The 25408-nt window shown below is 34.5% G+C and overlaps 1 protein-coding gene and 1 pseudogene across 14 annotated transcripts in view; one reads left to right on the top strand and one right to left on the bottom strand.

Annotated features, from left to right (window-relative positions):
• The window catches only part of LOC145296892 (focal adhesion kinase 1-like), an 890147-nt gene that overhangs the window by 399454 nt on the left and 465285 nt on the right, over positions 1-25408 (bottom strand). For 12 of the 14 annotated variants that reach the window (XR_013870066.1, XM_080143040.1, XM_080143043.1 and 9 more), the window contains one exon: positions 458-682. Coding sequence is in view for 13 of the 14 variants with exons in the window: in XM_080143040.1 (XP_079999166.1) it covers positions 458-682 (225 nt within the window). In the remaining variant the exon portion in view is untranslated. Of the gene's footprint in view, positions 1-457; positions 683-19423; positions 19811-25408 lie in introns of those variants that run through there. The other 2 variants (XM_080143039.1, XM_080143041.1) reach the window with 1 other exon arrangement.
• LOC145297114 (5S ribosomal RNA) lies at positions 21332-21448 on the top strand (annotated as a pseudogene).

The raw sequence follows: 25408 nt of genomic DNA, 5'->3' as shown, positions 1-25408 counted from the left end.
TTTTTTGGGCACTTATTATGTTTGTATTTGTTTTGTTTTAGCACTGTTGCCTCCTGTATAGAGTGAAGCCATATTGTAAATTTTCTTAAGTGTTTGTTTATAATGATCTAATACCAGAATAAAAGAATTAACAGGCAACTAATCAGAGGCAGTGGATTTTCCCTAGAGAGACTTATTTTTTTATTCTACTACAGGAAAGATAATGGTATGTATGTGTATGCATGACCCAGTTAAGAGCGGTGCAAGCATACATTCTGTGGAAGGTGTAGATTTTTTTCCCAGTGTCAACAAATTGCAGTGGTAGGACCAAATATTTAGAGGGAAAAATAGGTACTCTTTCCTCTAATGATGTTGTGATTATGATGTGGTTGCTCGTAGGATGCAATGTAGCATTTTATTATCATGACTGAATGTGTTTAAAAGACAAAAAAAAACGAAATACTTGAAGAATTCTTACCTTAATGTCTGTCGCATCGCCATATTTGACCATGTTAAATCCGCCATTCGGAAGATGGACGCGAAGTATATAGCGTTCCATGAGAAAGCGTTTCACTTTGTAATCAAGATCCAAATCTAGTTGAGAGGCCGACTCTTTCGGTGCTAATTCTACGGGGAGATCCCTACTACATGTGTCGCATTCACTACCCTGGATCAGACGCCACAGCTTACTCCATTGAGCAATCTAGAAAAAAAATGAAGACGAAAAATTAGTCACAATTTCGAAAGATCAGTAACATTTTGCAGAATTAGAATTTATAAAGAAAACCAATGCTAGACTTTGGAATTCCCTCCTGGGTTCCGGTTTCCTTGATTGTACTAACTAGCTAATGTTAATGTCTCCTCTCATCACCTAGGACATAAGCTAACCAACCCTCTTCTCTATTGTTTCAGAGTGTAGAGTGAACAGCATTCTTTAGTGGAACTTGGAGGACGCACTAAGACTGCATCAAGATCGTCAGTCTCTTCGCCCATTCCTCGTCGACTAGGGAAAGGTGTGCTACTCATCTATGCTGTTCACTCTACACTTTGTGCGCTTGCATGACTCATTTAAATATCCAGCTGATTGAGATTATCGTCGATATCTTTTTTGTAGACATGGTAAAATATTATCCAGCACATGTTCCTTCTTTCATCGAATTATTTCTAGTATTATTTGCAGTACTGACGCATTGGAATCGGGATGGGATCTCTAATGGGTCGTCCGAAAACTATAAGAGCAGGAGATGCCTTCATCTCTGGGTCGATTCTTTAGTGGAACTTGGAGGACGCACTCAGACTACATCAAGATCGTCAGTCTCTTCGCCCATTCCTCATCGACTAGGGAAAGGTGTGCTACTCATCTATGCCGTTCACTCTACACTCTTGGTTCTAACATCCAGCTAGTGCTGCTATTCCGTGCTAAAGTGCGAACAGCATAGATGGGTAGCACACCTTTCCCTTTGTGATATAAATGGAAGAAACTGTCAGCGGCTGAATTAAGTTCAACATCAGAATTTTGATTGTCCATGCTCATGTTGTGAAAAAGAATGCTCAGCATTCTTTAGTGGAACTTGGAGGACGCACTCAGACTACATCAGGATCGTCAGTCTCTTCGCCCATTCCTCATCGACTAGGGAAAGGTGTGCTACTCATCTACTAACATGCAGAAGTTCAAGTGTAATGTGAACATACATCTTGTTGCTAAACTCGCTACATAGTGTCCCTGCAAATTATGTTCCAAATAGCAGCCCCCTACATCAAAGTAACACTGTGTCTTGTTTCGGATGAAAAAATAACAAAAAAAAAAAAAAAAAAAAAAAAGTATCTGCTGCATTAATAAAATTGTGAGACAACTTCACGTGTATTACTTAGATTCTTCGGACTACCGTTCTCATCGTTAGTGTTAGTTTCACAACGTATATATATATATATATATATATTTTTTTTTTTACACGGTAATCACCACTTATCGAGGCCTGGAAGCCACTCAGGGATAAGGGTTATTGCAAGTAAAGTACATTAGTATGGTGATTTAATGAAGTGTTTACTTAAGGGGGCGGTTCATTAGGAATTTGTTTACGTTAGACTTGAAGACATCCAGGTTGTAGTCAGGTGGGAAGCAGGCAGACGGAACAGAGTTCCACAGGGGTGCAGTTCTAAGGAAGAAGCTTTGTTCATGGAATCTACGTTTTGATTTAGGCACAGATAAAGAGTGGGGAAAATTTTTGACAGTGGATTCAGCTAGACGGGTGTTTTTATATATATATATATATATATATATATATATATATATAAGTTTTTCAACTTTTTTTTTTTTTTTAATTTTCAAATTTTTTCTTGCCTGATGAGATCAATAACGATTGAAACGGTCTGCACATCATAGCAAGATATGACTACAATTACATAAAGCAAATAAAAATTTAAAATTTGCTATCTGATTGAGCACTATCATGACCTTTGTTGGAATTGAATGATTTTAATCTTCTGAATATTTTCAACCCGGGATAAATATATATATGGGACGATTCCAATACAATTACCGATTACGTGATAAATTACCGATTCCGATTCTTTATAAATCTCTAATTATTTTACTATAAAGATTGTTATTTCCTCTGATATTAAAAAAAAAAAAAAAAAACAAGTTAAATATGGATATATTTTCCTAAACATTTATGGAGGATGATCTATAGATTTTAGCTTTACTAGTAATTGAAAATCAATAAATATTTATTATTTTAGTATCATTACCGGCAATGGAAGATTTTTGACGATTAAAAGAATCGTTTTGGCATCGGAAAATAAGCATCAATTTTTCCGATTCCGATACCAATTAATCATCCCTATATATATATATATATATATTTCTGTGGAAATATACTTTATTCACTTATATTTCCTTTTTATATATACCAATCTTTATTCAAGAAGCTCAATGTAATTACAGAGCCTATAATGAATAAATAACAAAAGTCTATATTCCAAATTTCATGATGTTGACCATCTTACAATTTATTGCTTCAATTCAGTAGACACAATTCTTGACAGTATCTGTTTCACAGCACAAAATCACTTAATCATTATATCAATCAGTGAATCTATTTTGCCCTTAACTCATCAGAAGAAATAGCAACAATCAATCCACCAAAAGGAAATAAAATATATTAGTGTCGGGACGATCAATCGGAAATCGAAAAATTCAGAACCTTCTGATGCAACGGAATCGGAAAAATTTGCACCCATTTTCCAATGCCAAAAACGATTCTTTTTGTAGTTTTTATTTGTTTGTTTAAAACCTAATTTTCCATGTCTCGTACTAATGACGAAAGGATAAATATTTAATGATTTTAAACTACTGCCAATTTATAGATTACTCCTACAGGATTACGTTTGAGAAAATATGTTTATATAACATTTTTTTTAATAATCTGACCCCCCCCTCAACTTCCTAAGAAAACAACCCTCTATTTAGAAATTGTAAAAGAATCAGAATCAGTAATTATATCGGAATCAGAAATTGTATCGAAATCAAGAATAATATTGGAGTTGTCCCATAATATATATATATATATATACGCGGTTAACGGTAGCCGAATGGATACGTTCCTTGCTAATCAAGCCAGAGATGACATGTGTTGCCAGGTTCGAAAGGATGAAACACAAGTGTCTATTTTATTTATTTAAGAAAATCAAATTTTATGATACATTTTATCAATGGATTAGTGCGGCATCTTAATTTCAAATGATTGGAAATGTAGGATCGACAAGGGCAGAATTTGAAAAAAAAAAAAAAAAATCTTTCCTTGAAAAATCCTTTAAAGTTACCACTTTTATAAGTTTTCGGGGCCGCTGAAAATGAAAATAACGTTTATGAACACAATTTAACGTAAAAGGAGCACCCACACGTTGACCCCCCCCCCCAACAACAAAAATTCTGTATTTACATTTGGTGTGTGTGTGGGGGGGGGGTTATGGTTTGATTTTCTTAAATTAAAAAAAAAATAATAAAAACTACTTGATCGATTTATGTGATTTTTGGAATATGACATCTTCATGGGGTAACAAATACGTACATCATAACATCTTTTTTAAAGATTTTTCTTGAAAACAAAATTTTTTTATGAGGCCCAAAATGTAGAAAAGCACCAAATTTGCTGACATACGTTGAATGAACAATTATGAAAATATTTTTTGACAGCAAAAATAAAATAGCGGAAAAAATTTTTTAAAAAGATTTTTAAAATCCTGTTTCGAACTTCATTAATATTCACGCTCTTCATATAACTAAAAAGAAAAAAAAGGAAATATAGAAGGTCTGAACGCAGAAGGATAGAGTTTTTTGTTCAATCCTGGACAATGCTGAGTTTTCCTGCCAATGGTAAATATATTGAAATTAGCGGGGGTGGGGAGCATATAAATCAGCATGATTTTGTCAGATGATGATGGCTAAATAGTAAACAACACAGACTGAAAACTTGGATGTGCCAGGTTCAAATCCAGTTCGTTCCACAGAAACATTTTCATCTAAACCCACACTTGACCTTGTGTCTAACCTCCAAGAGAAGAGATAAAATAAAATCTGCATGAATTCAACCAGACAACAGAATCTGCCTGATTGATGCCATCGAAATAATAAAAGCTTTATGTAAGAACAGCAGACAAGATGAAGAAAATCTCAATGAAAGAAAATGCAAAATTACAAAAATCAATATTCCTTTAGAATTCACTTATTTAAAAATTCTACAAAAGATAACATTAAGAAATAGTAAATTACTCTTGTGTGGACAGCAGCTTCCAACAATTGGTTAAGAATTTGTTTTTTGCACTAAGAATAAGTCCCAGCTCATGGCATTTTAAAATGATGAAATGAAAAGAATACGTATCGGATAATTTTGGAAAATTCCAAAGAAAAACATCTTTTCATGTTTGAAGATTATTTCCGTCTCTATGAACCGCTTTTAATAAATAAAAAGTTCTATCTACCTGGTGTTGTCTTGGAATAAAATTTAAAAAATGACCGATCTGTTTATGAAGAAATGGAAATTAATTTTCATATTTTATAATCAAATTATTTTGTGAAATAGGAACTTTTAAAAAAAATACTTGATGCTAATTAAATAAAATTGGGCATGGGGCCAGCTCTAAAAAAAGAACTCGCTACAAAAGCATCTACAAAGTTGTAGATGGCCTCCGCCCATCCAGGGGTTCAAGGCTATGGATAGATGGAATCAGATAAAAGTAAAGACCAAATAAAAGGAGTGATTAATGTGGAATGAAGCACACATATACATGCTTATAGTCATATATATATATATATATATATATATATATATAATGGACTCTCTCCGTCAATATGATGTATGAGGTTCCAACAACCCACATTTTAAAATTCATTTATGTTTTTGCATCTGATGACTTTTCAGTCCAGCAAGAGACCTGCAAATAAAGTCGCATATAGAACAGGAGTATGGATTGGCAGATTTTGTAATATGAACAGTATCCATTTAAAATTTAAGGATTCAGCATCAAGTATTTCAACTGATTTTCACCAGATAGAACGTTGGATTCAATGAAATCAATATTACAAGACATCTAGCAATATCATATCCAATTCCAGTTCACAGAGTAAATAAAATGATTTTTTGCTTAAATATTCAGTTCATCTTCGTTATTGCAATTTTTGAGGACAATTAGCCAAAAATTAAGTTTTTCTAAACTGACCAAAGATTTTCAGTTTTCAGAAAATAATTATCTCCCTTTTGTTACAATTCAAACTCTCTGGTTTCTGTTTTTTCAAAACTCAATTTTCGCTAATTTTCTTTGAAAACTATTTTCATTAACAATAAATTTTCTATCTTATCGTTTTTCATAATTTTTGGATATGTTCATTACTCTAAGATCAAAATATTTTATTTACTCTGAACTTACTATCGAAAATTTCATGAAAATCTGATCATTAGCTGAATTTTCCTAGATTTTTTTAAACACGAGTGTGTTTACGGCTTCAAAATGATCACTACTTAGGAACGTTGTTTTAAGGCGTCAATAATGTAAACATAATTTTGCTCTCACATTTTCATTATTTTCATACGCTGTAAAAATTTTTTTTTAAATATCACTAGTTTTATTGAAGCTTCTTTTAAATGGTACAAACGTTAGGATGATAATATTAAATTAAATTACAGTTACTTCATGTTATATATAGCGGGGGGGGGGGATTTGTGCCTTGCGTTTGCGGTACCTAATCGATCTCTCAAGACAAAATAACCAATATCTTTGTCGCAATAAAATTGCGTGATCATTTCCTGTATATGTTTACTTTTCATCTCTACAGGACTTGCATATTACTGCTTTTATATTTTAGTATTCATTGATTATTTATCGAAATCAAGTTTCCCGAAATAATCAAAGCATAGAGTCATAGAGTGTGGTCGGCCATGTTGCCTCAACAAGTTCAAAAGATCGTATAATGAACGAAATATCAAAATGCAATAAAAAAGCACTTTAAAATATTTTAAAAACACACACAATGATCACGGTAAGTAGAAAAATAGATTTTATTGCCTTTGGTAACATTTATTTTTGGAATATTTTGCTTCTTCTCTTTCCGTTGCAAACCCTTCACAATCGCCAAAAATACTAAACTTCAGTTATTCCCTCTTTAGCAGACTTTTTCAGTATTGGCAGAGCTCTTGACACCCTCCCCTTCCCCATGACAACGACTTTTTCCGAAGCAGAAATACATAAGTAGACGAATCAAAACAAACCAGTATAAAAATTTTTAAAAATGAGGCGGATTTTCAATATAATAATACGAAAGGCGACCTCAAAACCTGAAAAGATGTATAGAGGAAACAAATGTGCCAGATTGGATGAGAAAAGGTAGAATCACACTGATACAGAAGGACACAGAGAAAGGAACCGCTCCCAGAAACTATAGGCCTATCACGTGCATACCCACTATGTGGAAAATACTAACAGTACAACTAAGGGAACAAATCTACCACTCCCTGAATAATCGTGGACTTCTCCTGGAGGACCAAAAAGGATGTCAAAAAGGAAAAAGAGGAACGCATGATCTGCTATATATATATATATATATATATATATATATATCAAAAGATCCTAAAGGAGGTAAAAAGAATAAAAAGAAGGAGAAAGAATTAAGCCATGGCATGGATCAACTACAGAAAAGCCTACACAGGATCCCTCAAGCATGGACAATAGAATGCTTAAAAATGTATAAAATACCAATCAGAATCATCAACATGATTGATAATGCAATGAAAACATGGAGACTGGAACTGACAGCTGATGGACAACACATAACAGAAATTAACATACAAAGAGGCATTTTCCAAGGAGATTCACTATCACCACTACTGTTCATCATAGCCATGATATACTGAGAAAGTGCCAAGCCGGATAAAGTTCTCTAACATAGAGGAAAATATGAACCATCTGATGTACTTGGACAATCTGAAACTTTTTTGCAAAGACTGAAAGGGAACTAGAGATGCTAATAAACAAGACCAGAATCTTCAGCCAGGATATCGAATAGAAAAGTGCGCATTACTAGTTATAAAAAAGGAAAAACTGAGGACGACGGAAGGCATGTAACTACCCAACCAAACGGAGATGAGAACACTAGGGGAGCAAAATCCATCTAAATACATTGAAAGCAGACGCAATTAAAGCAACAGATAGGAAAGAGAGAATTGAAAAGGAATACTTGAGGAAAACAAGAAAACTCCTGGAAACTAAATTATATGGCAGAAACCTAATAAAAGGTATAAATACATGGGCAGTATCACTAGTAAGATACTCTGATCCATTCATAGTGTGGACTAAAGAAGAACTGAGACAGCTAGATCAGAAGACCAGAAAACTCATGACCATGCACTACACCCAAAGGACGATGTTGACTGACTATATAAAAAGGAAAGACAATGGGAGAGGACTGGTTAGTATAGAAGACTGTGTGAATGACACAAAAAAAAAACAAAAAAAACTAGAAATGCAGAACACTGAAAGGATAATTATGGCAGCGAGAGACATGGAAAAAAAATCAATAAAACAGAGACAAAGGATGAGATGAAAAAAGAAACATGGCAAGAGAAACAACGACATGGAAGATTCATAAGAATGACAAAAGATGAGAATAACAAAAACACTTGGACATGGATGCGAAAAGGACATGTAAACTGAGAAACTGAATCCCTAATAACTGCAGTACAGGATAACTCGATAAGAACCAACCATATCAAAGCAAAGATAAAAAAAAAAAAATACAAGAAAACGGCAAATGCAGACTCTGTGGACAAAGAGAAGAAATGATAAACCATATAGTAAGAAGTACAAGAAAAGACACGACCAAGTGGGAAGGGTAGTACACTGGGAATTATGCAAACAACTGCACCTCGAACGTACAGACAAATGGTACAAACATAAGTCAGCAACGAAAACGAGAATTACAAAATCCTATGGAAGATGAACAGACAGATAAACCCATCCAAGCAAGAAGACCGGATGTCATAATAATTAACAAGAAAGAAAAGTCCTGTTAAATTGGAGACTTTGCTGTTCCAGCTGACCACAAGGTGAATATCAAAGAAAAGGAGAAACGGAGCAAATACACAGAGAGCTGAAAGGGATATGGATGATGAAGAAAATCAAAATAATACCTATAATAGTAGGAGTACTAGGAACAATTCCGAAAAACTTTGAAAAAAAGAATTGGAGAAATAGGAATCACAGGAATGGCTGGAACGATACAACGAATAACAATAATGAAAACAGCTGAAATATTAAGGAAAACCTTTGAATGCGGAGGCTGATACACATGAGCCACATGAGCGAGCCAGACAAACTGCTGCAGAAACAAAACATGAAGAAGCGTTACATGTAACCAAGAACATTAAAGCTGCATATCTAAAAGTTCTCTATCCCCTCCCCCATCCCTCCCATTGTCCCATCACTGCCCCTCCCCAAAAGAGTGATACCAAATACCCGAGAAGGATCAAGGAGGATAGAAAGACTGAGGAGAGAAGACTGACCAGACCTCTGCTGGACAAGTGCAAAGAGAACTGGGACCTTGAAGAGGCTTACTGCCACTCAAGTTCCAGTGGAGACCAATGGCCGGCGGCTGTTGTGATGACACAAATTCAGTTGCAAATGTTATCGAAAGAGGTAGAGAGTACTGGAAATCTGGGGAGACTTGTTGTCACTCAGCTTCCAGCATTTCTGGCATTTCACGTTACAATGAAACACGCTATACTTTACTGTTTTTAATGTTTTTTTTTGATTAGCAATTCAGACCGGCTTTGCTCAGGCCCTATGTACTGTTCATAACTTCATGTGCATATGTATATATATATATATTAAAAAGTTTGGCTCATATCCAGGTAACCTACATCTAAAATTTCAAGTGTTTAGACACAAAATTGGCGGAGGGAATGGGTAGTTTTTAAAGGTCAAATTGTTGAATTTTGACCTCTTGACAGATAAATTTCTGGCCGAAAACCGATTTAAAAGATTTCCTTAAATCTCAATACCTCTTAAATCTCGAGTCTGTAGATTGAAAATTGACAGAGTAGTTTGGTAGGGAAATGTACACACACACACAGACAATTTCACTTTTATAGATATAGATTTTTACTGGAACATGATTGAAGTAGAAAAAAAAAAAAAAGAAAAAGGAAAAGTCAATGTGCACTAGAGTACCAACTAAAGACTTATCTTTAAAATGTTGATTTTTATGGTATTTCGGGTTTGTTTTGGACGAATATCACACTTAAAATTGTCGCCGACAAGTAACCTCTATTACATTACGACCATTTATTATCCCCCCCTACTGTTTTCACTGGTGGCCATGTTGGTTTCCGCGCGTGCGCACTGATCGACGACAATTTTAAACAGACCCGAATATCCCTAAAAATCAATTTTTTAAAGGGAAATCTTTAGTTGGTACTCTAGTGCACATTAACTAAAAGAAAAAAAAATGGGGGAGGGGTAATATTGAAATCCATTTCACTCTAAAAAAAAAAATAATAAAAATAATAATTTACGTGATCGAAATGGGAATTAACTGTTAACTTTTTTTTATTATTAATTTAGTAGGCACACACCTAAAAGTTAAAACTTGATTGTAAGCCTATAATATGAAAATCGTGTATAAGCGAGAAACACACTGGAAGTGGTCACACTATTTTGTTCCTGGTCCATAAATGTAAAGGGGGCGGGTGAATGAGATTCTTACCTTCTGCGTAGCTTTACTACCTTGCTAATCAACCTTAGTAGTAAAAAAAAAAAAAAAAATAGTTAGAATGACACAGAAATGAGGGGGGGGGTCATTTTCTGTAAAATTTATACGCGAAACTAATCCCCAACTATAAATTCTGAAATATATATATATATATATATATATTTTCGTTACGGTTCATAGCTTTCACACTTAATCGCCTTAATGACCGTAGAATCCTGTTAAGGTGGGGGTGGAGTAAAAAAAAAAAAATGTTATTTACAAATTTATAGAAAACTGAGAAAAAAACAAAAAAAAAAACAAACAAACAACAAAAAAAAACAAAAAACAAAAAAAAAAAAACAACAAATGGCGGACCTGAATGAGAATCAGAATCACCGCCCCCCAAGAACGCTTTCGGAATAAACACCCCCAACCTCATGTTAAGAATGGCTTTCGTTTGTTTTTTTTTGTTTTGTTTTTTTTTTGTTCGCTTGCAATTTTTTCATTGGATTATTATTGATTGAACACTAATATATAGGGTAGGGGGAATTCTCGTTCAGGTCCACCAAAAAATCTAATTTTGTTTTACTAATTATATATTTCCATTAAGTGCCTACTGCCTCCCAAGGTAGGTTTGAATGTAGGGTACCTTCTCCAAAACAAGAGTAGGCGTACCCTGTTTATCATTATTATTATTATTATCATCATCATTAAATTACCACAGTCAAAGAGGATTTCTCCACCTCTGAACAATAACATAAAATTATCTAACTCAATAGTTAGCAATTCGGAAAGTAACACATTGTTCCAAGGGAGGTAATTATTTTACTAAGAATTGTAAGGAAAAAATATTTTTCAACTACTTTATTTAATGTACCTATTTACTATGCCTCCCCACGGGACAGAGTTAGACACCAGGGTCGTTTTTTAACGTGGAGAAAAGGTACAAAAATAAAAATTGTCTCAGTCGTGAAGGATTTCTCCTCTACCGAAAGAGAACAAGAAATAGAAGTGCAGCATCTGAACCAAGTTTTATAACATTAACAAAAAAAAAAAATGTAAAATGCGACGATATTGTAACTTTTTCCAACTATTTTAGTAAAATAGAGTTACCTCCCTTAGAACAATGGGATAAGCTTCCGAATTGTCGAATAGTTTTACGGCTAAATGTTTACATTTTAAAACTTGTATAATTATTACACATTGTCAATATCTTCTTCCGGGTGTATATTTTTGAAATTTAAGTACATACCTCGGTAAGAATCACACGAAATCCGAAAACGTGGGTTTCTATAAAATATTACTTGGTATTCTGTATCGCCCCACGACGCCGCTGTACGGAGCCGGAGCATTAACAGAATGATTGGTTAATTAATAAATTTAACAATGATTAAATTCGATTTATAGCCAAACTGAGTTACTATCCAATAGATAATATGGATTCCCTCTTTTCAAAAAAAAAAAAAAAAAAAAATGATAAAGTTAACGGACACCTAGTGATTTTCATATATCGTCAATGAAAAAGAAAACTAAACGATTTGACGATATTAGTAATGGTTTAGTTTTTTAGTTTTGTTTTTTTGTTTAAACAAATAAGATTTGTCGGAAATAAATCTTATTAAGTTATTCTTAAGTAAAATAAAATATTACCAGAAATTTAAAAAAAAAAAAAAAAAAAAAAAAAAGAGAAAAACAAATCCGACTTTTTCCTTTCAGCTGTCCTTAACACGCCATTCAACTCTGACAAAACAATTGAATCATAAAATAACGCACAAAGAAGACGATTTAAGTTCAGCTAAGTCTGACCCCATCTGCTTCTTGGGACCCTTTAAAAGAAAGAAAGAAAATCCACTATGATTATGTAGTTTCATAATAACCTTTATTTGAACCTGGAGCAGGTGGTTTTTAACCGTCTGTTCTTAGCTAGAATAATGAACGTGATACGAGGTCGATTTCACATGAGGTAATCCAGATCCTACCACCTCCCCCGAGTAGGGCACTCTGAAAGGTGACAAAATTTGCAGTGGTCGGTATTCCCCAGTGGGGCGCTCAGTCATAAAACACTCCACCGCCGAAGGAGCAAGGACCGGACAGACTCTAATCTAAGCATAGAACTCCCCGTGTTTAATGAGCAAATGTTTTGTAGGTCACTTTTTTCGTATTATCTTAGTATAATAACCGCTTGCTTCGGCGCTTCCTCACCAACTAGTTTACACAAAGGGATTGGATATTAATAGGTGCTTAGTTAGATGGGCACTTATGACGGCAATTAAAGGTAAAGACAATACAGAAAAGTCATTATGATGTACGTATTAGTCACGAAACGAAAATGAAATATTCCAAAAATCACGTAATTTGATCTTTGTTTTTATTCAAGAAAACCAAGTTTTACGACTAAGCGAGTCGTAGTGTTTTCTTCAGCCATGATTAAATCCGATGATATAAAAAAGGGGAGATAAATCGAAGTTGAGGTGAAAACTCAGTCTTACATTCAACGCTAAAAATCGTAAATTTTTATTTTAAAATACTTGATGGATTTACGGAATTTTTGGAATATGACATCCGGTCTGTATTTTCTTTACTTTTAATTGCCGCCATAAGTACCAATTTGAATAAACACCGATAAATAAGTATATTTACCTGCACCTCTCCTACCGTAACAAGGTTAGATACGGCGACAGTTTACAATGATGAATCACGGCTACTACCCCAAATAGGGGCACTTTGGATAGTCGCAAATTTGTTTGTTATCACACCTGCCGTCATTTCCTGAGATGGGCGATTCAAGTGACCAGCAATAAACGAATCCTCTTCCTGAATGAGAGAGTAATGCCTAGAACGAGTGATCTAGTGAGGTTGAACAGAACAGATACTTCACTGTTATCCAAGTCAGAGGTGCTAATTATACCTGTGTAGCAACCGCTTGCCGTAGTGATCACGCAATAACAAGCTACAGACTTACAAAGAAAGTAGATATCGAGAAGTAAAAAAAGGAAGGAAAAAAAAAGTAATGTTTTTCAATAGATTTTATACGAAAATAAATATTGAAAACAAACAAAAAAAAAATGATTAGACGAAAACTGGTTATGTTTGACAAGGGCGGATAACTTTATAAATATATTAAAAATTGAAATCTATTCCAGTTATCCATTCCCCCCCTGAACACTCGATGGCCTTCGGGACAAGATCAAAGTGTAGTATCTGTTCTTCAGATGCTGCACTTCAATTTCTTGTTCTCTGTCAGTGGAGGAGAAATCCTTCACGACTGGGACAATTTTTATTTTTGTTCCTTTTCTCCACATTAAAAAACGACCCTGGTGTCTAACTCTGTTCAGTGGGGAGGCATTGTAAATAGGAACACTAGGTACAAAAAAAATAGCCGAGAATGGATCCGTTGGCATTTGCCGACAGGGTCACCTCAGAAGATCGGCAATAAACCAACACTGCTCCCAAAGAAGGAGGTAATGCCCGAGAGAGCTTATTTTCTAGGACCGAGCCGAATTATATTTCATCTCGACAAAGTGGATCTGATGATTCAGGATATATCCGAGGTTGCCAGAATGAAGACGCAGCAAACACCACTTGTACGACAAGTTGTCAGAACCAACTGTCTAATAAAATTGAGAAAACTTCAGGAGTTTGTGGGAGGGGGTGTATTTCTCGCGTCAATGTAACTTTCATAATTACACGTTTACTATTATTTTGCTATTTGCTATTCATCGAATATTTACGGATAAAAACAAAACGAAATTTTCAAAATTTCATTCGAAAATAATTATTTACGTAATTATTAAATCCACCAGAATGTTGATTTTTGTTTTTCTAAAATAAATAATAAATTTTTAGAAATTAAAAAAATATATATATATACAAAAAACGAACACAAACTTAATTGTTATTTCCGCGGGATCACAAAATTTGTTATTTGCCTCGATTTCAAATTCGACCTGAAAAGTTTGTTCGAAACACGGGATATTTCCAGATGAAATCCTTCGAAAACTTATGCATGGTGAAAAAAGGGGGCGAGGTACTAGTAAATATATGCTTCATTCGGTTGCATACTTTTGGGAGGATGATAGAATTGTGAGAGGATACATACATGTGAGAGAATAGTGAAAACAAAATAAATTGTTTGGGACAATTAAAACAATTTCCAATAATGCTCCTATTAAATGGAGAGGCATGTAAATAGGACCTATTTATATGCCTCCCCACGAAAGCAGACACAAGGTCGATTTTTAATGTGGGGGGAAATCCAGTTCCTCAAGAAGGGGCACTTTGGATAGGAACAAAAATAAAAATTGTCTCAGTCATGAAGGATTTCTCCTCTACTCACCGAGGACAGAAAAGGTGAAGAAGTGCAGTATCAAAACAGATACTACACTGTGATCTTGGCTCGAATGTTACTGATAATGTTTAATCATTTATTTATTATGTCTGAATTCTGGGACATGAGGTGTGTTAAGGGAGCAGTCGAAAGTGCATTGGGGTAAAAGACCCGAGGTTGAACTGACAAATTCGATTTGGTGCTATTTTCTATCAAATAAAGAAAAAATCGTACTTCTGTGTGTCTGGCTAAAAGTCAGAAACTTCACAAGTACTTTACAAACCTTACATTATCAGATTCAGTGTAATGCTAATTCAATCATTGTAAAATGTCCCTTTTCTTTTGAAAAAGAGATGTTATTCTCGAAATATTAAAACCTCCACCATCCTGGTTACATCAAATAGTAAGTTCATATTTACCGATTTATGTTGTGATTATCTTGAAAAATAAATGGATATACGAAGTTAAATAAAAAAAACAAAACAAATAAGCATTTTTTTCATTTTTGTTCATATGTCATGCCAATATAACAGCCGGTTACCTACATTGCTACATCCTTCTTATATTCTTTTATATCTATTTACCAGCAATGCTTCAAGCAAACTACTTTTCTCTATTAAAATAAAAATTGTAATATTCAAAACCTTGGGGGTCACCAAGAATCAAATTTGTGGGGGGGGGGTAAAAAAATTAATTTTAGCATTCTTATTAGTAGTTGTTTCTAAAACAACATTGAAACTAGGTCAAGCGATCTTTATTTACTTGCCTCCCTCTATAGCAAGGTAGGAAAGCCAGCTCCCCCAAAGGGGCATTCTGAATAGGTACAAAAATAGTAGAGAACAGGCCCATCGGCGTTTCCTAGTGGAACAGGAGATTAGTAATAAACCACCACCAACACATTCAAAAGAGGAGACAATTCCTGTTGGAAAGACCATTCCGAACCATATTCCACTCTGACAATGGTCATTCGGGTCAGTCCATAGGTTGTCGATTGGTATTGAGAACGCTGGTTAGATCGAACAGTCAGTTTTCTTCTTTTTTTTTTCTTTTTTTTATCTTTCTGTTTTTACATATTAAATCAGAGTTTAAAAAAACTTAGTCTACTAGTATTTTAATATCTTATTTTTTTCTTTAGAACAACTGCTATACGAAAGTGATTTTGAAGCATTAAAACTGGAATAAGAAAATAGTTTCAGACTTTAAAAACAAAAGTCAAGTATTATGGTTGCATTGTGACAGAACAGTAACACGAAGACAGATACATGAATTTTTGAACGCGCACCTGTCATATCAAAGAACTGAAATTATCATTACTGTTATCAATAATAATAATTTAACAATTAGACAAAAATATACGACATTGAGAAATATTTTTAATTCAAAATTTGATTGGTGTTTAATAATAATAATTAGGTTACTTTGTAATGTATTTGTGTTGTCAAGGAGAATTGAGGTTGTGTTTTCTTTCTTATTAATTTTGTAGTTGTTTCAATATTACAGCCACGTGCACGTGCCTTGTCTCTCTCTCTCTCTCTCTCTCTCTCTCTCTCTCTCTCTCAAATAATAATACGTAGATAGTAGTTGCTGACTTATATATATGTATGGTGATAAATAAAAACACTGCATCCTTATTCGGAAATTAAACAGATGATTTAAGCAAATATTTCTGAGGCACATCATCGCCAGCTATAATAAAGATCATTCAACAATTCGTAAAACCCTTACTTTTAGGATGCTGACAAATACAGGAATCGAAAAGTAAAAGAATTAACCGCGTAAGCAGATGGACACCAACAGTTTTGATGTCTATTCGATGTTATCCGGGAGTTTTTTTTTTCTTTCTTTTAATTTAAATGTATTTGAATTCTTACGGTATCACATTTTGAAGTTGAATAAATATTCGAAAAAAAAAATAAAAAAATAATAATAATATACAAGTAACGTAAAGACGAGAACTACACATACACGGATCTATGTGAAAAGCTTCTGTTTACTTGCCTTCCCACTAGAGCAGAGTTAAACACAAGGTCGGTTTTTAATGTGGTGGAAAATCCAGTTTCCCTAAATGGGGTACTTTCGATAGGCATAAAAATTAAAATTGTCTCAGTCATGAATGATTTCTCCTCCACTGACCGAGGACAGAAAAGGTGTAATATCAGAACAGATACTACACGTTGTTCCTAAGTTGTCTTATAATTTTATTAAGATAATATAAGTTGATCGTAAAATATCCAATAGTTTATTTCCAGCGTACTCCGCAGAGTTACGATTGTATCTCAAGACTATCAAGAAAGCCAATATTAAGTTTAGAAATGTTTGACTTGTATAAGTTGTACAAGGAAGAGAAAAGATGCTATACTTTTACGTACAATTTGGATGAGCAGGTTGTTCCTTTAAATATCCGACATAATGCATGCAATTTGACAATCCATAGCTCATCTTTGTCGGATGTTTATAACAAACTAGTTCATTTACCCAGCGTTGCCCGGGTGGGCACCGTGGGCAGAGAGAAAAAATAATTAAAAATATATTAAAATCCACGCGATCTCTTTAAATCGTAGAAATACATTCGAATGAAAAAGAGTGGGCGAAAGAATCAAATTAACTAAAAACCAAGAAAATGCATTCAGGTGGATTTAATTTGGTAATTTTTTTTTTTTTTTTTTTTGTTCTTATCGGTGTATAAAAAAAATCATGCTAGTGTATTTTTTTTTTTTAAATTTCAATAAATATTCGACTAATAGAACACACGACACCCCTCGGGAATGAAACAAACGTTTCTGTGTAGTGAGTGTAGCTTTCTTTATCTTATCCTGCTAATATGAAATTTAAGTCTATTATTGAAGATTATACACAGAAATAATTTAAAAAATGTGAAAAAGAATTGGTACTAGTGCAGTACTGCAGTTGCAGTGCTGAAATAATAACGTTATAATTTAGAAAACCATTCTTAACATCGGGAGGGGAAGGTGTTTTGTATCCATTCTGTACTTTAACCTTACAATTTAATAAAAACAAATATCATAAAACTTAAATTAAAATTGAATATACTATTTAAAAAATAGCGCGGATCAATAAAAATGCACTAGCACCAAGGAATTAATTTTATGGAAGTGAGGAAAAGATCGTCCACGTCCACCAAACAATATATTAAAAAAAAAAATTGATCTATAGATTCTATCTTATAAGCACTGAAGTTTAGTAACCGAACAGATACTACAATTATGTGAAATTATCTCATAATTTTATAAATATAGATGTTTAAAGCGGTGAATTTATACATTTATTTTAATATCAATTTAATATTATTACGCAAAGAAAATCTAAATTTCTGAAAAATAGATAAGTCAACAGAATAGCTCGAGCCTGACAATGAGAGTAGAACAAAATAAATAAAAACTAAAAAGCTAAAAACTGCGATTAATATTGGTTCTTCAAGAAGACAGGGGCGCGTGCAAAAAATCACGTTGTTTTCAAAGAAAGCAGAAAAATGTGAATGGATTATGATAATATGTTCGCTTCTTAAATTTTTAATTCGTGCAAGAAAAGTAGTTTCTTTTCGGCAGTTTTTATAGGTTTCAGAATCGCTATCGAATGGTTACGAAATAAAAATACACGTTGGCCATTAAAAAAAAAATAATTAAAAAAATAATGGAAAAATGTGTTTTACTTCGTGAGCGTTAAAGCGATTTTGAAGCCTTTAAATTGTCGATGAGAAATGTCTGGCTTTAATGAGTTCCCTGAAACAAAAAGAAAATATCCATTTTCGAACGCGCCCCTATCATATCTAAGAACCAGAACCATATGAGCAACTTGACATAAAACTTGATTCGTTTTATATTATTCATCCGTTTGAAATACTAATCAGTAAATTTATTTACGTTCGAGGCGAAGAGGGGGGGGGTCCAATCCATGTTGCTGAAGGGGATAGAGTTAGTTACTTGCCTTTCCCGACGAGAGTAAAATTAGACACAAGGTCGGTTTTAAGGAAAGGATTCACCCCACCTCCACAAAAAAATCGGGGTGGAGGTACCCTGGATCCGAAATTAAATAAATAACACTGACTGGACATTAACCTAGAGAGTCTCTCTCTGTAGCGTTTTTCTATATATATTGTTTGCCCCGATTTACAAACCTCCCCACGAGGGCAAAGTTAAATACAAAGTCAGTTTTTAAGGAGGGGGGAGACAAGCTACTTCCCTAAAATAGGAGCCACTCCGGGTTAAAAAAAAAAAAAAAAAGATAAAAGCAAACTTCTCAGTCTAGAATGGTCTCCCCTTTTCTAACAAAGGGCGGAACCGATAGTACAGTTTGATCAAAAGACCGGACGAGGATCATAACTATTTCAATAGATAGGACTGTCCCGTCACCGGTGTCCAGTGTTATCTTTTTGGCTTGGATCATAATAATGTTGAGGAGGCTACCCTCCTTTCAGGGGGTTTCCTCTCTTTCCGAGATGAGGGAAATGGTTTTATTGTCCGTTATCTGGGACGTCCTAACTGGATGAGGGGGGGGGGGGTCCGACGTGCTTGAACAAATTCTATTTGGCTATTTATATTAGCTAACCAGGCGTACCGCGTACAGTTTCCTCCTTACTGTGGGGCGTGGGGGTACATCTCTTTTAAATTCGACCTTGTGTCAAATCCAGTTCGGCTGTAGATGCGAGTAAAAAAAAATCCAACAGTTTTACGGTGAATATCGGAATACATGTGACCATCAAGTGCGTTTATTTGTTGTTGCAGATGATGATGGGGGAGGAGGAGGCGTCGTATTTGTGTTGTTGGGGTAAATTAAACGACGTTTTATGGTTGATTAGTTGGGAATGATTTTGCTGTTGTTATTTTTTTTTGTTTTTTTTTTTTTTTCTTCCTTACCTGACAACGAAGGGCAGCGAAAATCTTTGACTGTGGCGTACACGGTAAACAGGGAAGTAGGCCCATTGGGATTTCATGATAGGAAAAATAAAATAAACCACACAAAATCAAACTGATTTCCTGGACGTTTTCACAAACGCTGCACTCGGGGCGGCGGTGACGGTCGCCGCGTGGAAAGGCAGAAATAAACGACGACTGTTGAAAATAACAAGAATGAGAAAACGATTGTTATTTGTATTAATAAATTAAAATGGTCTTATTTAATGACTGGACGGAGGGAAACGGTCGGCAGAAGAACGTAGTCCGAGATCTACAGCGGTCAAAATGATACGCCATAGGAAAATCATCAGCAGCAGCTCTCGCACTCAAAGTAATTCTCCGCCCCCTTTCAAATAATTGTGGGGAAAGAAGCGGGGGTGGTACTAAGAGATTAATTATCATTATAGACTAGCTGGGTTATTCGACGTTGCCCCGGATAGGGGATGGGGAATGATGAAAAAAGAAATGTGTGTGTATTTTTCAAAAACTTCTACCTCTCCCATTGCCCCTTTTAGACAGAAGAAAGTAAGAAAGAGTAAGATTTGGCACAAGGCCGAAATGAGGGGATTCTCTCCCCCTTCCCAGATATGACACTGACACTCTCGCTGCGTAGTAAAATAACAGAGAACCAACCCGTGAGCACATACCGATAGCGACGCCTCAGGCAATTCCTGAAGGAGGGTGGGAGGGGAAGTGCCCGGGGGGAAAAGGATGATCTCCTAGGATCGAGTTGGAACTCATTTATACAGAAGAAGGATTTGATTCTCTCAAGACAAGATCCTAGGTTGCCCGAATTATGCCAAGGCGAACATCAGCTGGTATGAAAAAAAAGAAAGCTGACTGACTGTTTGAACTCATTTTAATATTGTTTTTGAAACCACCTGTAAGAATGAACAAAATAATTTTGCCTACCCTGCCCTGCACTCATTTGTTATTTAATTATATATATATATATATATATATATATATATATATATATATGTTTTTTTAATATAATTATCCACTGACACGTGTTTCGTCGTCTACAACTCATATCAGAGCGGCTGAATCTAGCGAGATTCGAAATCTTGCTAGATTCAGCCACTCTGAGGAGTCGTAGACAACGAAACACGTGTCAGTGGATATATATATATATATATATATATATATATATATATATATATATATATATATATGCGCCGCTACCCATATGGGGGTACCAAATTGTTTAAAGGGAAAATTAATCCCAACTCGCATTTAGGTAAAAATGCACTTTTGTAAATAATTGAATTTATTCAAAACGTAGCGCAAAAACAAATAACACGTGTGTGTGTGTGAGAGAGAGAGAGAGAGAGAGAGAGAGAGAGAGATTATTAAAATAGATAAAATCCGACACTATTAAATTTAAAATGGAGATGGAGAGACCTAGAGGCTCGATGTTTCGCCCGTCTTATGTGGGCTTTCTCAAGAGGATGGTCAAATGACGAGATGGTCAAATGTTTAGAGCTATATATACTAATAGGGGGGGGGGGAGTCTTTATTTAAATTCAAAATTTATATACATATATACAGTTTATGATGGTTGCAAAATAAAAATAAAAAAAAAAGAAAAAAAAAGTTATATAAAAGAAATTAAGGGAGTATTTAGGTCTATCCTGTATTTAAACTGTTTCTATTGATAATGTTTTTTGAGAGACATGGGAGAAAGATGGAAGAAACCTATTCTTTATTTAATAGTATTAATAGATTGGCAGATGAGAGCAGATTCAATTAAACATGTTTATTTATTGTGTATGTGTTTTAAAGTCAAAATGCTGATCATTCGCCATAATGTGACAGAAAATAGCAATAAGTGTATTATTATTTTTCACATTTCTTTTGTGTTCATATATATACGGCATAATCGCGTTGACACACCGATTCTCGTCCGATCACCGAAGTTAAGCAACGTTGAGCCTGGTTAGTACCAGATGGGTGACCACTTAGGAATTCTAGGTGCTGTATGTGCTCTCTGCTTGTCTCGGCATTTGTTTCTAGTTGTTCTGTACATACACTTCACTGGCCACTGCTATTTAACAATGTCGATTCAGGAAAGGTGTGGTCGGAGATTACGCACCCCCTGCACAAAAATTTCATGCACAGGCACCCCTACGTGGGTATCCATAGTCCGTCAAAGACTGAAGGAGACTGTTCTATTGTTGTGTTCAGATAACCTCTTAATAAAATATAATATGATAAACAATTTAGATACAGGATAAACCTAAATACTCCCTTCTTAATTTCTTTTATATAAATTTTTAATAATAAAAAAAAAGTGTATCATAAACTTTATCTATGTATGTATATAAATATTTAATTTACATAAAGACCCCCCCCCATTAGTATATATAAACCTAAACATTCGAATCTCTTGTCATTGACCATCCCTCTTTGAGAAAGCCCGCATAAGACGGGCGAAACATCAAACCTCTAGGTCTCTCCGCCTTCATTTTAAATTTCATATATGCATATAACTAGCCTAGGTGCCCGGCGTTGCCTGGGTGTTTGGAGGTGCACGTTGAGCAAAAGATAAGTAGTAGTAGAACCCGTACTGCGAAGAAAGAAAAGAACGTAAAAAAAAAAAGTGACATCTTTGCTGTTACGTCCATTACCAAACCAGAAGTGACAAAGGTTTAAATTAAGGCTAGTCAATCAAAAACAGGAGATGACTTTCGAAAATATCGGCAAAAAAAGCGACCCCTCCCTATAGAAAAGTGCACAGTTAAGGGTGAAGGAATTAATGTTTTTGGCAATTTTTTTTATATTTATTGTCCGAAGGGTCGAGCTTCAAAACAATACCGATCTTGTGAAAATCCATTGCCTCTGTCGAAAGTTTTAGCCAAACGTGAGATTTATATTATAGATGATTCTGAATCTTATAAAGAACGAATTGTATCTTGTGTAGTGACTGACTTTTAGCCAGACACAAACATAAACAGAATTACGTTTTTATTTATGTACTAGCTGTATATACCCGGTGTTGCCCGGTTGAAACATATTGTTGGGCAGAGAGATTAGTCACATACTATTTAAGATGCACGAATATCCTAACTTGTTAGAAAAAGTAACCACATATTTGATTTAAGAAAGCATAAAACATGTCCATCTTAATCTATGAAAATCAAATGCGAAGTAACTCTCATAGCTTAAAGGGGAAATAACTCATAGTTTTAATAAATAAGTTTACTTCCGGTTTTAAACGTAACTGTTGTCAGCTATTAATAATTAAAAATAAATTAAATATAAATAAAATTAAAAATGAGTTAAATTAAAAATAAGTTCAATTCAAAATAAATTAAACAAACAACTTAAAATAATATTCCTAAATAGAATAATTAAAACGATTCTATTGCAACAAATAATTAACAGCATCAAGCTTAATTCGTATTATTTGGATTCATCAGGCTACCGTTCTCATCTTGAGTATACGTTTTGGTCGATGTAACCTCTGACCTTCTTCAGGTGTAATGTTTCTGTTGGACTTCACAAGGGCCCTTGGCGCAGTGGTTAGAGTACTTGGAAAAATCAATTGTAAAGTGTAGCCGACCGAAAAATACGATTGCAAATTACTTAGGACCGCTATCTAGTCATGATTAACGGAACAAGAATATGCTACTCCCACGAAATAAATAAAGGGTTCCATTCAAAATTACATTCAAATTCCTGAGTCTGAGAGAAACATTCCTGAGTTCGACAGAATCATTCCCCGAGTTTGACAAGATACACATGAAGAAGGTTGGAGGTTACATCAACCGAAACGTTGTGAAACTAACATTCAAGATGAGAGCAGTAGTTTGAATCATCCAAATAATACGAATAACCAATCTTTATTTTAAAAACTCAGAAACGCCATATCGAGCTAATTATTGAAGAGAGATTTTCTTTAATATAATATGCAAATGAGGTTACTCCTTGAATGTAGATTTTTTTTGAATATATATATTATGCTGGAGTAAAAGTGTATATAAGGGAACATGAGTTGAAGAACAGATACATTGATAACATTGCTGCAGCTGCTGTGAGGAAGGTGGGCTCTCTCTATCGTGCTAGAGAGTTACTTATACCTGAAAGTATCCTGTCCTGTAAGGCCACCATTCGCCCATGTCTGGAATACAGTTACAAGGGATAGAGTTCCCTTTTTTGTTCAAAAACCCCTTTGAAGGGATTGTCTTTGCACAAACTTTTAGAAAGATATGATTTATCGACCCCTGTTCGACTGACACACGGCCTCTATCGGCCATTTTTGAAACTAAAATACACACATTCGCCTCATGTCGCTGTCATGCAGAAATGACAAATAAATAAATCACATTAAAACACCAAGTTTCATGGCACACGTGAACAATCAAAATTAAAACTCAATTTAAAAAATTATAGCCGCCATCATTATAAAACAGTCCAAGGGTGATAACTCAAATTTTGATTTCTAATTCTTTAGTTAAAAACATGATTTTCTCACTGCGGGTTTCTTATTGTGTGGAAAAAGTTTTTCAATAAAATGATTGGATCCTTCTATCGATCCAGTAAATATCTACCTGCTGATGCAATTCTCTACCTGTATAAGAGCCAGGTACGTCCAAGGATGGAGCATTGCTGTCACATCTGGGCAGTAGCTGCTAGGAAGACCTTATGCTACCTTGACAGAGTTCAGAATAGACTTCGTAGCCTAGTGGGGGATTCCCTTTTCTCTTCCCTGCAACCTCTTTCTCATAGAAGACAATGTTGCGAGTCTGTCTCTGTTTTATCGTTATTTTCATGGCAAGTGCTGGTCTGAGCTCCAATCTATGGTCCCCCCTCGCCAAACATTCATGAGAAACATTCGTCTGGCTGAAAACACTATCACTAGTTTCCCTCACTCTTTATAGTGCCTAAACCTAAACGTAGATTCCATGAACAAAGTTTCTTTTTTAGAACTGTATACCTGTGTAACTCTCTTCCATTTATCTGCTTTCCAGCTGACTAAAATATGGCAGTCTTCAAGTCCAATGTAAACAAGTTCTTGATGAGCCGTTCCTCTTAAATAATCCAATTTACCAAATTTACACTTCTAACGATTACTATGATATTGTCCTTTTGACCACTGTACACTCTTTACCTTTATCCTCGAGTGGCCTCTGGACATTGATAAGTGGTAATTCCATTGTAAAAAAATAAATAAATAAATAAAATGAAAAAAAAAATTTTTTTTTTCTTTTCGGTTTTATTTACACTTTAAAATGACTCATTTAATTATGAAAATGAATTATGGCCCTTAATTTCGTTCACGACTCAACTAATTAGAGGCCTCCGTACATTATTTGGAAAATAGTTAAAATCAAGTTGGACCCACTACAAATACAAACACAATTAAAATATTTTTAGATTGTGGTTGAATTTGCTATTTTGAAATTGTCAATAATCATGTTTATATTATATTTAAAATTTTTTAGGTGAAACCGTTACTCAAAATTTTGTTTAAAACTTCACATCACAGAATACAGAAATTTAAATCTTTAAAATATTATTTTTATTTTTTAGAATTGTTTATCTATTTGTTTTGTAAGTCAACTAATTATATTATATATTATTTAGACAAAACGTTTGAGAAATTTCATGACTCGAACTGTGTCACTTCATTGGTTGATTGAATTAACGCACTGTAATTAATTACAGCCTTTCTCATTGGTTGTTTGAATTTAACCACCGCAAGCGCGGGCAAGTTTCAACTGAACAAAACTTAGTCCGAGCAAATCGTTCATGCATAACGGACTCATTTCTATCTTCTTATTAATTTAAGGGCCTTTTGGGGCTCAATTGTGATGGGACCTTTAAGACAGTTTAACCTACTCATGTAATGTAATGATGTAATATCTTTCTAATCAACAAAGAATGTTAATTGTGGGCTTACCTCTTCGACGGAATTATCTAGCTTCTTTTTATTCGAATGCT

This window comes from Euprymna scolopes, chromosome 17 (assembly GCF_053919585.1).
Source record: "Euprymna scolopes isolate OS-2025 chromosome 17, ASM5391958v1, whole genome shotgun sequence".
In the NCBI taxonomy this organism is placed as follows: Eukaryota; Metazoa; Mollusca; class Cephalopoda; order Sepiida; family Sepiolidae; genus Euprymna; species Euprymna scolopes.
The sequence above is the reverse complement of the archived record's forward strand: the minus strand, read 5'-3'. Positions and strand labels throughout refer to the sequence as shown.